This window comes from Rousettus aegyptiacus, unplaced genomic scaffold (genome assembly GCF_014176215.1).
Source record: "Rousettus aegyptiacus isolate mRouAeg1 unplaced genomic scaffold, mRouAeg1.p scaffold_m13_p_1, whole genome shotgun sequence".
Lineage (NCBI taxonomy): Eukaryota > Metazoa > Chordata > Mammalia > Chiroptera > Pteropodidae > Rousettus > Rousettus aegyptiacus.
This window is the reverse complement of record NW_023416284.1, coordinates 11,660,233-11,677,981: the sequence shown is the minus strand read 5'-3', so window position 1 is coordinate 11,677,981 and position 17,749 is coordinate 11,660,233. Positions and strand designations below refer to the sequence as shown.

At 51.9% G+C, this 17,749-nt stretch overlaps 1 protein-coding gene across 5 annotated transcripts in view; it reads left to right on the top strand.

The window, feature by feature from the left end:
- TMCO4 (transmembrane and coiled-coil domains 4) overlaps positions 1 to 16,782 on the top strand; it is an 80,912-nt gene extending 64,130 nt beyond the window's left edge. For 4 of the 5 annotated variants that reach the window (XM_036229416.1, XM_016128303.2, XM_016128306.2 and 1 more), the window contains exons 14-16: positions 4,600 to 4,717; positions 8,759 to 8,876; positions 15,575 to 16,782. In XM_036229416.1, coding sequence (XP_036085309.1) covers positions 4,600 to 4,717; positions 8,759 to 8,876; positions 15,575 to 15,982 — 644 coding nt within the window. In that variant the 3' untranslated portion in view covers positions 15,983 to 16,782. Of the gene's footprint in view, positions 1 to 4,599; positions 4,718 to 8,758; positions 8,877 to 15,196 lie in introns of all 5 variants that reach the window. The other variant, XM_016128307.2, reaches the window with a different exon arrangement.
- Positions 16,783 to 17,749: the final 967 nt, after the last annotated feature.

The window sequence follows — 17,749 nt, the reverse complement described above, 5'->3', positions numbered from 1 at the left end:
AGAATGAGCAACTGAAGACCTGTGAACAGTGGTGAGATTAGCCCCCTTCGCTTGCTTTTATCCAGTCTTTAGAGATGTCCAACTATAGCTGCTGGGAAGAAATTGTGTCAGGAGGAGAAAAAGAAAAGGAAAGGAAAGGAGAAAAACAACTTCTTGGCATTTATTCTCATTGCTCACTTTCATTCATTCCACAAATATTTATTGAGCATGGCGTCTGCACCAACCGCTGTTCTAGGCACTGGGGATTCACTAGTGAGCACACAAAACACACACACACTCAGCCCTTGGTGAATGTACATGCTAATAGGACACAGACTATAACCGAGATTTTAGAAAGTAAAATTGGTAGTAAGCCACGTGGTCTTGAGTGCTACGGAGCTCCAGAAAGCAAAGAAGGGAGATGGGCATGTACCCGGTAGGCGTGCGAGGTTGTGCGCCTGCCCTTGGAGGGTGACAGTTAAGCACGAAGGTGAAGGAGGGAGGGAGGGAGGCATGCGGACGTCGGGGGGGGGGGGGTGGACCAGGAAGAGGGAACAGCAAGTCAGTGTGGCTGGCGCAGAGTGAGCGAGGAGAGGCAGCAGGAAGGTCACAGAGGGCTTTGCAGGCCATAGCAACGACTTTGACTTTTACTGCATGGGAGGGATTTGAGCAGAGGAGCAAAACAATCTGACCTTTCCTGCAGTATAATTTGCATGCTACAAAATCCCCCCACTTTAGGCGTACAATTCAATGACTTTCAGTAAATGTACAAAGTTATACAACCATCCCCATGCTCCAGTTTTACATTTCTGTCATCCCCAGAAGATACCTCATGCTTGTGACTTGCATTTTAAAGAGATCTCTTTGGCTTCTGTATTAAGAATAAAAAATAAGAGGTGGAAGTAAAGAAAGTGTGGGAAAGAAATGTTTTTCACTGCACGTAAGTGACAAAAAGAACTAACAGCGAAGGGGATAAAGACATGACTGGTAGAGCCTTTTATTTTTAATTACTGGAGGTTTGGAGCCTCCTTAATGCCAAAGTTATAACAGGACGAAGGGCCTCCAGCTTTAACAGGAAAAGTAAGATATTAATAACATACAGAGAACTGTTTATGAAATGAGAAATCCAAGCCTAAGAGCTGTACCCACCTGTGACTCCTGAACTTAAAGATGACAGAATGCACGTTGGACCCCGCCTTCTTTTATGGAAGAAGCCTATTTATAAAGCTATAGGACTATCTTTATACCTCAAAAAGTAACAAGAAGAAAAGTCGATGGTAGCAAGAGGAATAAATCTAAACATGTTTCAGGAAACGTTCATTGTCCCTGCAGCAAAAACGCAGTGAGGTCTCATATTAGTTGTTGTTAAAACGTTGAATCCTAGTTTCTTTTGCTGGTCTTGAAAAGTGGGAGCATCCTGCGCTGAGTTCTCACCATAATGTGAGGGATCATCAGTGCCCGTGGAAGGGGCCTGCTTGAATAAAAACTGGTACATGATTAAAGGTTTTCTGTATGGCTGGAAGGCTGAAATCTTCTGGTATTATAAGGCTTTGGATTAAGCAATGAATGTTGGCATATTTTCGTTTTCAACATCTACAACGGCGACCAGCATCTTCTCTACCTAACTCAGATTTCCCCTCCTGGAACATCCCGTTATGGGAATAGTGAGGCCACGATGGCTCTGAGCTGCCACACAGAATTCTGCCGTGGGTGGGTCTAAAGTGATACTCGCCAACTTCCCTTAGCTAACACCTGTGCATTTCTGAGAGCCTGCCATGTGGCTTGTCTCCAGGTTTGACACATTGCAGAGAACAAATCCTCTTTAAAACACGAGAAGAGCACTGTCTGAGTGTGGCAACAGTCTGAGAATGACAGAAGAAGAGGTCTAGTAAGACAGTTGCCAGCCAGCTTCAGAGATGAGTAAATGTGTTTCCAGCTCCCCTCCCACCCTGCCTTGATTTGACTGTGCCCCGGACTGTTCTATGAGGTAGAACTACTCGGCTCAGTTCAAGGTCACAGGCAACTGCTTTTTTGTTGCTTTTCATAACAGCGTTTCCATTTTTATAGCTACTTCCAGGATCCTCATAGCTGCTCTGGGCAACCCAATCGGGAATCCTGCATTACCACTGCTGGCCACAAGGGGCTCCAGCTGTCAGCACCCAGGGCTGGAAAGTGGTCCCAGCTCTTCACGGAGAGCAAGGTTTTGTGGGCAGATCAGCGGCCCTAAGTGGCCGGCCCCCAGAAAGAGCTGCTGAGCTCAGTCATGAGCCCTGGGCTAACGACCATTAGGCACTGTGGGAGCAGTGATAACCCACACGCGATCACTGTGCTTTGTGTTGCTACTGCAAAGAGCAGAGAACGTGGCCCCAGGCAGTCCGGGTTCTGGTCCCAGCTTTGTGTCCACTGCCCGTGTGCACTTGGACATACCCCCTCCCCACCGAGACTCAGTTTCCTCATCTTCCAGGGGATGGAGTTGAAATAAAAGGATGATGGCAAGGTACAGCCTTGCCGGCAACATAAGCACCTGAAATAGCCCTTACTTCGAGGGGTATCTGAGTCATCTTTGCGTTTCCGCACAAACTGCCAGCTTGCTGAAATTTTATGTCCTTCTGCCATACTATCCTTTCCCTGGAAGCAGAAGGAATGAAACCAGAATTCCATGCCACGGCATCTTTTAACATCAGACTCCAAGGAGCGCTCAGAGAGCGTGATTCTCAGACTTCTGCTCCCCTGGAGCACTTTATTCAAGCAAACCCTTACATGGGAGCCCAACCAGAAAATAGCCGCACTCTGGTTAGAAACCAGGCTCAGAGACAGGAAGCCAGCTGTGCTGTGTCACTCAGCAAGAGTGGCAGAACCGGATGGAGCTGTCCCTCTTGGGCGCGTTCCCCAGAAATGACGCCGAGCATGCAACTTCCTGAGACATGTGGGAACTCAGGATCGTAAGGAAGAGCTACGTGTATGGAAGTGGGTTGTGAACCCAGGGCTTCGCACCTGCAAAGTACTTATACTTGCTTTCCTGAAGGACAGCAGTCCGTTCTTCCTTCCTTCCTCCCTCCCTACCTCCCCTCCTTCCTTCCTTCCTTCTTTCCTTCCTTCCTCCCCTCCTTCCTTCCTTCCTTTTTTTCAAATCTTTATTGAGCCCCATGTACATGCCAGGCACTATTCTAGGCCTATACAGCTGTAGGGCAGCTAGAGCCTTGAAGCTAGATGTTAGAGGAGGCGACAGACATACACAAGTGATTCGTGACAAGAAGAAAACTACAGCAGAGTAAAGGGTTGGAGAGTGACAGAGCGAGGGCCGCGTGTGCGCCTTTCGTGGGTTAAGAGTGGTGCTTCTCAGAGTGTGGCTCGCATGCCCACCTCTGAACCGCTGGCTTCCGGCCTGCAGCAAGGTAAGAGAGATGCCTCTTCCAGGTTTCTGTACTTACAGGACAAACAGTCCTTGGACCAGCCCTAGTGTCTGGACCACACTTTGAATGACCCCGGCCTGAAACATCTCTGAACCATTAGGCCAGTGCTGTGTACTGGTTTGTTATGATTTTGAATCTGCCACCAAAACTTGTTTATGATTTAAGTGAAGTTGTTTTCATCTAAGGGTGAGTTTGTTTGCATCGGGGAGGCCATGTGAGGATGATGCCAACAAAATTATACTTCTAAGCTCTTATGGAAGAGCAACAATGAGGTAATGGACATTTAAACTTTAAATAGCAAGAGTTTGTGAGGACTTACTGGGAGCGGTCAGTCTGGGTGAGGCTCCTCTCTGCAGGACTTTTTTTCTTTCATCTTCTCTTTGCCCAGAACACTAGTGTAATGAATCTCTTACTGGTATGGAGTATCTTATTTCTTTATTGGCTTATTAAGAGACATTATCCTGATGCTATTGGCTTATGAAATATTATTATAAATTACAATTCCCACAGTGAACCTGTGTTAAATAAATTATTGGCAAAGACAGTCTTGGTCTCTAAGCATGGTTTTGCTGCCAACGAAACAGTCAGTGCAGCTGATGAGGGGGACCCATTCACCCCCATCTCTGCATTCCCACCTTCCCGCCGCACTGCACAGGCCCCCGGCAACTGTTGTCGAAGAAGACTATGGTGTCTCCCACCCGGCATGTGTGAGAATCCAGGGCCTGTCAGTCTTTCGTAACGGAAGATGTTTCATTTGAGTCCATGGCCAGTTGTGAGCTTCACGAGTGGTAGAAGTAGACATGGGTCCCAATTCAGACTGTGTCACTCACTGGCCATGTGATCTTGAAAATGTCTTTGGTATTTCTTAACTCTACAATGGGAATAACGGTGCTTTGCAGGAATAGATCAGGCACACGAGAGGCTTGACCCAGGGCATAGAACTCAGTAAGTGGAAGCCCCCATTACTGTGTGCACATGTGTTTGCATGCCTGTGTGCACGAATGTGTGTGCATGAATATGTGTGTTTGCATGTGTGCATGAGCGTGTGAGTATATGTGTTTGCACATATGTGTGTGAGTATGTGGGTGCACCTGCACGTGTGTGTGCGCGTGTGTGACATCCATCTCCTCCACCACTGCTGGAGAGTCCCTCCCAGGACCTTCTGTGGCTAGGGACGCTGACGGCCTTTGCCGGGGTCTCTCACCAGATTGCCAAGGGATCATCGAGGACGTCGTCCTGCTGGGTGCGCCTGTGGAAGGAGAAGCCAAGCACTGGGAGCCTTTCCGGAAGGTGGTGTCCGGGAGGATCGTCAACGGCTACTGCAGGTCTGTCCCAACCCCAGGCCAGCGGGGAGGTGGCACTTACTGAGCACCTGGTGTGCCCAGGCCCTGTGCTGGGGATAAAGATGTTCGAGGCCTCTGACCTGGAGGATCTCAAAAACCGGGGGACACGAGCCTGTTAGTGTTCTGACCTGGGAAGCTTCTGGCCCCATGGGATGAGGGTGTGGAAAAGGGTCTCCTTGGGAGACCTGGGACCAGCCTACAGGATGATGGGAGAGGCCGGGCTAATCACCATGATCTGAGGGAAGAGGGACGTGGGTGAGTGGGACATAGACTGAAAAACAAAGATTAGGTTTCAAATGGGAGGTCTTCAGATGCCAACTAGGAGCTCAGACGTGCGTGATTCTGCAGTCCGGGAAGGGGGTGGGGGACGTGGGCTGAGCCCTCAGAGCAGGGTTTCAGTGTGGGGGCAGGGTGGTAGAACAGGAAGCCGACAGCAACGAGGGGGCCGGTGCCCACACTATGAGACAGACCTCCGGCAAGAGGTGGGGGTCCTGCCATGGTTAATGGCTGTGGGCTGGAAAGGGGGTAGCCTTGGTTTGGGATTTGAGAGGAGGACTTGAGGGCTTTCAGCCAAGGCTGTGCCCCCAACTTTGGGGAGGAAGAGGAATGAAGTCCACCACTAAGACCACAGGAGATGGGCCTGAGGAGGTGCCCAGGCTCATCAGCCTCTGGATGAAGCAAAGGACAGGGTGATGGTGTTTAAGAACTCACAATTTGGAATTGCACAGACCCGGGTCCCCTTGCTGGCCTCAGTTTCTCCATCAGTAAAGGAGGGATAATACTAGTGACTCCCTCTAGGATGTCGATGACAGTTAAATAATTTATCAAGCGCCACATGGTATGTACATGCAGATGATGTTACTATTTATCATCATAATCATCATCAAACAGCCATTTGTGAGGGCAAAAATGTCTGCGTGTGTCTATGTGTACCTGCATGCCTTTCAATGCACAGGATGGTCCAGGGGGCCATAAGAAACTGATAGCAGTGGCCGCCCCTAAGGAATGGACAGGCCCTGGAAGCGGGGCATAGAAGAGACTTTAATTTGATGTCTTTTTTAAGTAAGGATTGTTAATAATAATAATAATAATGATAATGATAATAATAATAATAATAAAAAGGATGGACTGAGGACCAACCTTTGATGTCAGGTGATCCTCTGTTAAAATCTTGGCTCCACCATTTACCTGTTGGGTGAATTTGGACAAACAGCTCTGAATCTCAGTAAAATGGGAATAATACCTCCTCCTGCACAGGGATTCTAGGAAAATTAAAACGAGTTTATGTAGGGAAAGGCCTGGCACTTACTAGGTACCCAAAAAACAATAGCAGTTATAATTACTATTATTGGGCACATTCACATAGCACACGATTTTTTGGTGCTTTTCATGAACAGCAAGGGAAAGAATTAAAATCGCATGTGTGCAATATGAAAACAACAAAATCTTATAAACCCATCTCTTCTATTGAGAACGTGAGGCTAATAAGCTTGCTTTTCAATTATTTTGTGAGATCCTGGGCCATCTCTCTAGAGAGAGGAAGGAGGAGGAAGAAGAGAAGGAAAGAGAGAAGAGGGGAGGAACGTAACAGACCAAAACAGTATCTGTAGTTTCTTGCTTAAATTAAGCACTAACCAGAAACTCATATTCTTGGCTCCCGAAGGCATGCACCTGCTTAAACGGAGTGAAGTGGTGGAGGGAGCTTCGGGCCAACATTACCAAACTATACACACTTGTAAATTTGTAATGTACAGTAATAAAACCCTTTGCAAATCCCTTCACTTACTTGGGCTTTCACAAAGCCCCGGAAGCGAGCTGCAGCCAGTGGTATTGTACGATGAGGAAGCTGGAGCTCTGAGGGTCAAGCGCCTCACCAAGATCGCACAGCACGGCCAGGAGGTGACCTCCGGTGTGCCCGTCTCACTCCGCAGTGAGGGGGCTTTATTCTGAGCCCCCCAGGATCTCTTTGTGGTCTCTGCTCCAGGTGCCATGTGGGGAGGGGGGTGATGGTAGACGGAGGAGCAAGGAGGACCCCTGCCCACGAGTGGCTCCCAGTCTGTGAGTAGCCAACAGGCCAAGTGGTGGCCAATCAAGGGGTTCGGTTATGTGATTCACGTGTCAGCATTGCCTCGAGGGCCGTTGGAGCATGGCTTCCTGGGGCCCCGCCCAGGAAGTTCCTGATTCGGCTCAGGATACAGGACTAAGGCACAGTCCTGCCCCCAGAGAGCTCTCTGCCTAGAAAGAGACCTAGGAACGGACGCACAGAGACCATGTCACGAACGTCACAAGCATATGCCAGGCACACGAGGGTGCGAAGGAGCGATATCGGGTGGAGGGACTCAGGGGCACACCCCGGGAGAGGTGAGGCCTGGGCTGCATTTTGAAAGGACCGATAGGAGCCCGTCAGAGACTGGAAGGGCAGCAGAGGCCACATGCACGTGGAGGTCCAGAGCAGGAAGACGCATAGTCGCACCCGATGCTTCCTGAGTGCGTTGCGCTCTGGAGAGAGTTAAGGAATATTCTAGAAGAGAAAGCCTGTAGGCAGTGGAGCGTCATGGTCGGCTTCTAAAACGGGAGGGCCATGGTCGGATGAGTGTTTACTAAAGGCCACTGGCTCCCGCGAGGTGAGGTCAGAGCAGGGAGTGTGGGGAGGAGGCCGCAGCATTCATCCGTGGGGTGGGGGCTGGGGAGGTGGGGGGGGGGGGGGCTGGTCTCAGGGCCAGAGCAGAAGGGCTGGGCCTAGGGAGTGAGGGTCAGAATCAGCAGGACTCTGTTGGCCACAAGGAAAATGAGTGTCGAAGACATTGCTTTGCCGGTTTCTGGTGCTTGAGGGACAGGTGAAGATTGTGGAGAAGGAATCAGGGGCAGATGGGCCACTTCGGGACACAACAGGAGGGTCTGGAGAGGGCCCCTCCACTCTGGGCCTGGTCCTGCTAGGGGCGTCAGAGGGTGTTAACTGCGTCCATGTGGGCAGAGGCCACAGACAGAGCCTGGAGAGGCTGCCACACCCTGGGCCCCAGCCAGCCTGGGGGCCTTGCCTGTGGCCACACAGCAGGTCCCATAGGTGGGATGGGGCCTCCTGACTCCCAGCCATCCTCCCCCAGCCCTTTCCTGAGGGAAGGCCCTTTTTTCAAACAAGCACGTGGAAATAATGGACTGAGTTGCCGCACAAACCAGAGGTGGAATTGGTCTAAAGAAAAGACAACCAGACGTGCTAAGTTGGACTTTAGTCCTAGATGCAGAGAGGAGGACAGAAATATTCACACGCAGGGCCTTGCTGAGCGGTGAGGCCCAAGGGCACGGCTCTCAGCCAGCCCAGCTGAACCCCAAGGCAAAGTTCAAGGGTTTGAGAGGGAAGGCCGTCTCGCAGACCTCAAACCATGTCCTCCGTGGACCACACTCGTTGCATCTGAAGAAACAGGCAGCAGAGGGTCCAGAGTTATTTCCTCTTCTCGGTGTGGTGAGTGTTTGGCTGGAGGCAGGGGTGTAGGGAATGGGATCCACAGCATCCATGAAAGTGAAGGAGTATTTCCAGGGCTGTGAGCTGCTTGGGGGGCCATCTCACCTCCTCTGAGATGGCCAAGGGTCGGGAGACCTGCAGCCTGGACCAGGCCTGACTCAGAAGGTAGAGCTGCCCCGTCCAGCTCACAGACAGATGGGAGACCACGCCACAGAACATGGTCCTTTCCCCAGGAAGACCCTGCTGCTTTCCTTTCTTTTCCCAAGGAGCCCAGGAACTGGGAACTGGGAACCATCTGAGCTGGGAGCAGCTCTCCTGCACAGCTTACTGACTTGTCAAAAACGTCATCCAGTTTCCCCATTCACTCACCCAACAGACATTCCCCTGTCGTTCGCCAGGCACCGTTCTCAGCCCTGGGGACCCAGCAGGGAACAAAGCAGATGGCCTCATGGAGCTCCCATGCCCTGGGCAGCAGTCCCACAGGCTTCCCCAGGGCTAGGCAGGGCCCATCCTCGTCCTGGGGCTCCCCCGAGACTGACGTCCATCCCGTTCTGTGCCCGCAGGGGGGACTGGCTGCTGAGCTTCGTGTACCGTACGTCCTCGGTGCAGCTCCGTGTCGCCGGCCTGCAGCCCGTGATGCTGCAGGACAGGAGGGTGGAGAACGTGGACCTGTCCTCTGTTGTGAGTACTGCCTGTCCCTCCTAGGGCTCCGTGTTTGCCAGTGAGGAAGGCTCATTACTCCAACCACCAAGCCTCCACCCCAGGGACACTAGCCCCGGCGCATTCCGCCCCAGAGGAGGGAGATCATAGAATTTGCTGGGGAAGAGGTAACTCCTATTTATGGCACCATCCCTGTGCCCAGGCCCTTTATGTGCATTATGTCTAATCCTCATGCAGCCTCTGGGGCAGGCATTGCTTACCCCTGTTTCACAGACTGGGAAACTGAGGCTTAGAAAAGTTCCTATCACAACTAGCAATTAATAGCCTGCATCTGACCCTCCAGAGCCCGTGCTCTGGCCCCTCCTTCACTACCCCGGGCCTCCTCACTCAGCTCACCGTACTGCCACTGTCCCCAACCCCAACTCTGCCACCCCAGATTAGTAATCAGGACGGTCAGAGGATGCAGGTGGAGGGTCTAGACTAGACCACAGCAGAAGCACCTGGTCACTCAGCTATGAAACTGTGGAATGCAGAGCAGGGGACATGTGTTTCAAGGATGATCACCTTGGAATCACCTGGGGAGTTTATTTAGAATACAGACCCCAGGGCCCCCTGCGCAGGCCTTCTAAATCCGTCTCTAGGAAGAGAGGCTGCAAGTCTGCAATTAAACATACTCCCCAGGGACTCTTACACAGCACGCCCAGGCTGGACTGCAGGTGCAGACAGTTAAAAAGAATTCCTGCCTGGAATGAAAAGGGGCCACCTGGGCAGCCACCGAAGCTCTTTTGAGTTTCTAGATCCACCTTTTAGGCTTGAAGGAACCTTGTCCGCCTGCACACACCTTATCGTAGGGAGTCAATGGCTTCACATGTGGACACTCTCGATTCCCAGCTCCACCTGAGCCTTCTGCAGGCATCAGCATCCCCGTTGCACAGATGGGAACATGAGGCTCTGTCTGAGTGGCTAAGGGACTTGACCAGAGTCGTACGGCAGGAACGTGGCGCAAACCAGGTCTGAAGCCAGTGGGCATTGCCCCGTTCGGGTGACGTGAGAAACAGTGGGAGGGGTGCCCGCTTCCACGAGGGCAAGTGCAATGGGCTGCAGTTACAGCCACAGGCGGACTCCAGCCGGCGATGCCAGGGGCCCGTGAGAACAAGAACTTTGATTTCCAATCACTACATCGGTGGCTGCCATTTATCAAGTGCCAGGCGTTTCCCAAGCATAACCCGATTTCCCCGGGGTCCACATAACGGAGTTTGAGCCATCCTGCCTGAAAGCAGACAAACCAGGCCTCTCCCTGGGCGCCCAAAAATCCCTGGGGGGAGGGGTGCCCTGAGGCACTCTGGCTTCTCCCTGCAGCTTACCAGCAGCCTGTCCCAATGACCCCACTGCACCTTGGGGGTGGGCGAAGCTGGGCACCCTGACCCCTCCCCCACCAGCACAGCTGACCCTGGGTTGCATGTTAATTGAAGCCTGACTAGGGGAGTTCTAGTACAAAAAACTTAAAACCAAAACTTTTATTAGGCGCGTCTGCCGCTGAAGCCCATGGCCCATGTCCTTGCCCAGGGTCCCCTCGGCTTTTCACTCAACTTGCCACCGCGTTGCTGGAGCCAGGTCCTCCTCACTTACATCTTCGCTCCCCTAAACGCCCAGGACCCTAGCAGACAAGTTCTAACCTGCCAGGGGGACACAAATGGAGCAGCCTGTGCCTTTCTAACTGGGAGCTTTGGGGCTGGTGTCGGCTCAAGAATAAGAGGAGTTTCCAGACTCATCTGCGCATGATACTGACCACTCCTCCTTAAATAGACAGTCTCCCCAGGACAGACATGAGCTTCTAGCCCCAGAGCCCCAGGAAGCCTTGTAGATAGATCATCTTTATCCCTGACAGACTTGCTTCATATGGTGTAGACCTCACGGCAACCCACATGGTAGGTTTTAGGCATCCCCGCATCGCAGACTGGAAAACTGAGACTTGAGAGAATGGGCTCCCAGTGCCAGACTTGTAGCTCTGGACTCTGAAACCAGGTCCAGAGCCTGTGCTGTCCCCCGCCCCGTGGGAGTGAGGTAAGCTGCATCACACAAGACCAGGAAGCCACAGGACTCAGAGAGATGCCTCCTGACCCATGTCTGGGGGTCTCTGTCCTATTTGAGGGTCCCCATACCCTAAAGGGGGAAAGGGAGAAGTGACCTTGTGCCTTATCACCCTGAGAGTCTTCCCTCTGCCAGAAGAATCAAACACAAAAAGGAACAACTGAAAGTTCCTTTTAAATGAAAATTATTTATAAATGCCACAAAGCCCTTGCAAGATCTAATTTCTGCCCCGGGAAGCTTCTGAATGGGATACACTGGGAAGAGCACAGCCTTTGGCACCAGAGAGGCCTGACCTGGAATTCTGGCTTGGCCACTGGTGTAACTGGCTGTGTGACCTTGGGCCAGTTACTTAACCTCTCTATGCTTCAGTTTCATCTATGAAATGGAAGAAATCACCTACCTTCCAGGACAGCCCATGTGAGATGCTTCTTACATAGTAGGCCTTCATTTAATACTAGTTTCCTCCTCTCCCGCCTGAACCACCACCTTTGGCTGTGCCTTTTGGACCAGCAGCTTGGGAGACTTCCTCCCCTGACTGGCAGCTTCCCAGCTCTTGCCTAATAATAGCTTTTTATCACATTAGGAGCACTTCACAAAAGCAGTGCTTTCCTCTTTTAGGTAATTAGAGTAATTAGCATTGCCTTTGTGCAAGCCCTCTGGTTTTCCTTGAAAATTCTTGCTGGAGAAGTTGCTAGCAAAAGAGTTTGCATTGCTGCTGTTGGGGGCAGCCTTGTGCTGGGAGCAGGGACTGTAGGGGCTGCCTTTTTCCTGTCTGGGCCAAACGTGGGCTAGGCTGCTAGGCCCCCTTTGTGAATCACCGCAGGCGTCAGCCACCTGCCCCAAATGTGGTCTGAGGTGGCTCCTGCTCTCAGGACAAGCCTGAGCCAGGAGCGAGTGGCTGGCCCTGTCACAGGCAGGGGCATCTCAAGGTGAATGCAGCAGACAACGGCCAACCCGGCTCCCAGTGTAGGGACTGGGTTGCAGTGAGCAGGAGACTCTGCCACCCCAGAGGCCAACTTGTGAGGTTTCCGAGGACAGAGACCCAGCCCCGGGTCTCTGAACCGCTCACATCCAAAGGAAATGCCAGCTGGCTTCTAGAACTTCGCACAGGCATGGCTTCGCAGATCTTATCACGTTTGATCCGCATCACTGTCCCATGGCGTAGGGATAGTAACCGCGTTGTACAGATATGGACACCGAGGCTGCAGGAGGGGGCACTGCACGTGAGTGGTGCAGTCAGAGGAACCGGGGGGACCTGCTGCAGGGCCCACGTTAACACTCCTCTGTGGCTTCCGGTCAGTGACGTCTGACTCAAAGCCCGCTGCACGTATTACGTCATCGAATCCTCACGAAGGGCCACATGGCGTAGGTGTCTCTATTAGCCCCATTTTGCAGATAAGGAAACTGAGGCCCAAGTAATAAAGAACTTGAAGGGGCCCGATAGGCTTGGAAGGAGTCTTTGGGCAGGTAGAGGCGGGAAGCAACAGCCTCGGTTTGGGTAAGTCGAGGTGTCTTGCAAGGCAGGGAACAGGAAGTGCTGAGGCCCATTAGTACTGTATGGATCCAGTAACCGTGTACACCCTCAGGGAGGACCCACAATGTACAGGGCGGGCCGTGGGGAGCAGAGGTGAATTGGAAGTGGTCCCTAATCTCACAGTCTATCAGAAAATACAAAGGAGTGAGTGAGCAGATGAGGACAATGCGGGACAGTGTCACAGGGAATCCCGGAGAGGGTCCCTGAGCAGTGTGGAAAGGTCTCTAACCAATGTGGGAAGGTCAAAGAAGGCTTCTCAGCACCATTGACATCCAGCCTGTATCCCAATGAGTGGCAGATTTCAATCAAGACAGCCAGGGAGAGGGTCACGGGCTGAAATCCTTATCCAACGTCAGCCATGCCAGAACCTTCCACTGCTAAGAAGATAGTCGTTTCCTACCTGCCTCACTCCTGCTGTCCCTAACTGTAAAATTGGAACCCTGCCTGAGAGTTCTCCACCCAAACCTTTGCAGAATGGCAGCCCAGGAACTAGGGATGGCTGGGACCTGGGCCAGCTTGTGGCCGAGGAGGGGCAGAGCTGTGTGTTCTAAAACAGGTGCACAGTCCAGTTCCCATCTGGAATCAGCTGGAGCCAGCGGCCACACACACCCGCCTTTCCTCCTGTCCTTCCTGCCTCCACCCAGCCCTGGCGCCAGCCTTTCACCGACATTAAAAAGGTGTAGGGAGGCAGTTCTCCTCTGTCCTTGTGGGTCTAGGTTTCTGCTGGCTGTAATTCAGACGTGATGGCTGGAGCCTGAGCAACCATATTGAGTTTCCAAATGGATCAGTCTAGCTAACTGCCCCCTCCCAAGGAAATTAAGGTAAGGGGACTTATATTTATGCAGCACCTCCTGTGTGCCAGGCATTGTGCCTTATGGTTCGTATGTATTATTTCTTCCCACCAACACCATGAGGTGAGTATCACTAATTGGTTAATATCCCTATAAAAGTATTTTGGGTCATATATGGAACATCATAATAAAAGGCAGCATTTACTGAGTCCCTACAAAGTGCCAGACCCTTGTAGCAGACATTCAAGGTCAGTGTTACAATCTCATTTTACAGATGGGGATGCTGGGGTTCTGGGCATTGCAAGGACTCAGCTAGTTACTAGTAAGATGCCAGAGCTAAAGCTGGAACCCCCTTTTTTCTCAGATCCCAAATTTAGGTTTCTTCTAATGCCATGCAGCCACGAGTGTCCACCCTCTAAAAAAGGACACTGCCCCACCTTGACCTCCACCCTGAACCCAGGGCTCTGAAGAGCTCCTTATATGTGTGTATATGTGTATGCGTTTTCACTGAACACTGTTTAAAGGCATTGGTAAAATTTAAAAAAAAAAAAAGAAGGGAACAAGATGCAGGCAGGTTCTGGTTATGATAAAATAACAAAACTGTACAGGGAACTGTCTTTTTCCCCTGGGAAAAAAAATCATTTGAATAACCCAGTGTGATTTGTGACTCAAATGGAAATGCAGATGTCACCAGCCAAGCCTTCGTGCTATTCCTAGGATTTCCCACGCGCGCCTCCCCAGTGTTTTCCTATCTTCTTTTAAAACAAAACCTTCCTCTTCAGCCTTAAAGGAACAGGCTGCCCTGTGCTTGCCTTCGACACCAAAGCAGACCCCCTAGGTGGGCTGGGAGAGCACGAGGCCCCATCGCAGGGAGCAGAGCTGAACGAGGCAGCCTCTGCCTGCAGCATCTCAAGCGCAGCACATGGCTTTCCTCTTCGCGTGCTGTGTGTCACTAAGCGAACCACCAGCCCTCTCTGGGCTTCACATGCCTCATCTGCAAAACGAGAATGATTTGTAAAGTCTCCTCTCCCTGGTTTTCTGTGAAGAGAATAGACCTGATATCAGATTCCAGCTCTGACATGTCCTAGCTCTATGACCTTGGCCAAGTCATTTGTCTTCTCTGTGGCTCCATTTCTTCATCTATAATTAGCAGCCAACGCCAGTCAAGAAGTATGGCCGATAAGTTCATTTTCTGAAATGTATGAAGAGCCTACTGTGTGTCGAGCACTGTTTACTATCACGGTTAGGCATCCGGCATTCTAACCACATCCCTACTTTTCATTCACCGACACTGTCCAACACAAAAATGAGATGTCTCTATTCTCGAAGGAAGGGGGTGGGCACTTCTGAGTTCTTGACCCCTGTCTTAGCGAAGATACAGGTCCATATAACAGAGGCCCATTTGAAGTGGCTTCGACATATAAGAGTTGATGCTGTCATATAAAAAAAAGGCCAGAATAGGCCGTTCAGGGCTGGTATGGTTGCTCCACAGTCTTCAGGAGCCAAAATTCCCTCTGTCTTACTCCCCTGCAAGCTAGCAAGTAGACTTTTGCGAGCCAACTCATGGCCCAAGAAGGCTGCTTAAGCTCTGGCCAGCATGTCTCAGTTCCAGCCCACAAGGAAGTAGGGGGGTAAAAAGAGCATACCCCCTTTTAAAGAGACTTCCAGGGAACACCACATAACACTACGGCTTCATCTCATTGGCCAGAACTTGTCGAAACATTACACTTACCTGTAAGGGAGGCCGGAGAATGTACCCCGCTATAAATCAGAATTCTAATGACTAAGGGAAAAGGGACAGAGTAAATTGTAGAAGGTACCTCGCACTCTGTGCCATAGCTCTATTTCCAATTTGGGTGCTTTACCTGGGGGAATCTTCGCAACAGCCCTCTGATGTAGCCGCTTTTATTGTCCCCATTTTACAGCCAAGGCAAGTGGAGGTGAGCAAGATAAGGGAGCTTGTGCAAGGCCCCAGAGCTGGTGGGCAGCAGAGCCCTTCCGCTGTAACCTAAGGCAGCAGGCAGAGAATGAGAACTTCTGCTCCAACTTTCTGTCTGTCAAGAGATTCCTTCCTGCCCCTAGAGGACCCAGATTTTGTAGAGAAACTTCTTTCATCTTTAGTTAATGAGTTCTAGAGCAGCCTCGAACCTAGAGGCTTCCCACCCCGCTCTGGACTTCAGAGTCATGAAGAGTTGGAGTCATGGCACTGGTCACTGAGGCAGAGGGTGAAGCCCAGGAGCTCGGCCTGGGGCGGGCCGGGCTCTGACCACCCACCATGGCCCTCACTCACTGTCCTCCTGCAGGTCAGTGGCCACTTGGACTATGCCAAGCAGATGGATGTCATCCTGAAGGCCGTGGGTATCCACACCAAGCCAGGCTGGGACGAAAAGGGGCTCTTGCTGGCCCCCGGCAGCCTGTCCCAAAAGGAGCCTCACCAGGCAGCAGCCACCTCCTCATCAGACAAGACCACTGACAAGGATAGGAAAAGCCGGGGTCCCACACCCAAAGACACATCCACAGTGGCCACATCCACTGACTCCAGCCAAGCCCAGGTGCCAACAAAGCTGGACCAATCTGAAGGGGCCTCCCTTCCTGCTGCCACCAGCCCTGCTGAGAGCTCCCAGATCTGCAGCCATGGCATGAACCCCAACCCACTGGGCTGCCCCAGCTGTGCCAGTGAGATCCAAGGACCCTGCCCAGGGCTGGACTGACCCCCAAAGGTGACTCGAGCCGTCTTCCCAGATTTGCATACACAGCGCTCTCTTACCCGCCTCCATCGGGCTCCCCGTGTGAGCTCTGAATTTCCAGCAGTGCCTTTCCTAAATCGGAGGCTTTGGCATTGATAAGCAAGGAATTGAAAGGAGGGAGAATTGTAGAGATATAACGGTCTCTCTCTGAGGAAGCAAGGCCGGACCCCTGCAAAGTCAACCAAACATAGCTGAGAGGCCCAGGACTACCAGCCATGGGCCCCCAGTACTCCGGGTCACACCTGTGGGGGGTCTGGCTGTCCATCAGGAGATCCGGGTAGCCCTCTGGGGCCTGAGGCTCCCTCCCACCACTCTCCCCTGGCCTCAGTAAAGCCAGGTATCTGCCTGCTCTTCCATCCACCCCAGGGCTGCCCGTCAGCCCATAGCACCAAGGATGCACCTGCAGAGCAGGCGCAAGTGGGGAGCGGATGCACGTGGGGAACGGGGGACCCACTCTGCTCTCGGGGAGGTCCAGTCAGATCCACCACATACAGCCATGCAGGCCGGGCACTGCACAACTGCAGGGGCATCAGTCACACAGGCGTGAGGTGAAGGGCACCGCCCCCCAAAGTCGTGCGACATGGTGACCCTGGATATAACTGTAACAGAGCATGGTGAGTAAATGCTGCATCCGCATGCAGTGTGGGCAGGAACTGGGCCTGGTGGCAAGAATGGGTTTTACGGGGCAAGGATTTCCTGTGGCAGAACAGAGGTGATGATGATTGTAAAAATAAAGAATAGCTACCATTGACTTTTACCGTGTAGAGAGTACTTACGTGGATTGTCTCAGCCGGCCCTCACAACAACCCTGCGAGGTAGCTACTATTATTATCTTCACTTCACACCTGCAGATATTGAGGCCCAGGGAGGTTAGGTAACCTGTTCAAGGTCACATCACCGGTCAATCTCAAACTCCAGCCAGTCAACCTCTAGAGCCCAAGCTTTTAGTTACTGTATCTGCATCCGGGGGAACTTTCCCTTCTGTTCCTCCCACTGTCCCTGAAAGACAGGGCCAGAGATAATCTCCACCCTTTGTGCAGGTGGAGAAATCAAGGCAGAGAAAGTATTGACAAGCTCTGGAGGAGGCAACGAAAATGGGGAGAGGCGGGAAGAATTAGAGTGTTGGAGCTGAACTGGTTCTCAGGGAGACATGTATTTGTTCATTTGACAAGTATTTACAGAATTCCTGCTATTGTTAGTCCAAAAGCTCATGTCACTCACAGAAAACTGAGGCTCCAGGAGGGAAAATGACTTTGCTGAGGTCCCAAAGCAAATCAGGGGCAGAGTCTGGACCAGAACCCAGGACGGCTGTGCTCAGGGCCCCTTCCCACTTCAGCAGCTGCTTCTCCAACCTAAGTGGCCCCTGAAGCGAATTCATCCACACCACAGTCACTGCCTTCAGCTCGTGTTTATTGAGAGACCATCTGGGGAAGCCTCGAGGCAGAACTGAAGCCCCAACAAGCACCATGGCCCCTCTGCCTCCAGCAGCCAGGGCCAGAGTTGCATCTAATCAGCACCAAGGAGTGTGGCAGACCACCAGCAAAGTCCCCCTGGGAGTTTGTGTTGATGGGACGTGGTGGGGGCTGGGAGGAGGGGGAGGATAGTATAAGAAAGATCACAGACTGAAAATGAGCCTGCAGCAGGTAAACTGTAGGAACCGAGACGCCCTCAAAATAAAAAAAAACAACAAAAAAACAGGCCCCTGTACCAGGGTTCACCTGCCTCCCGAGG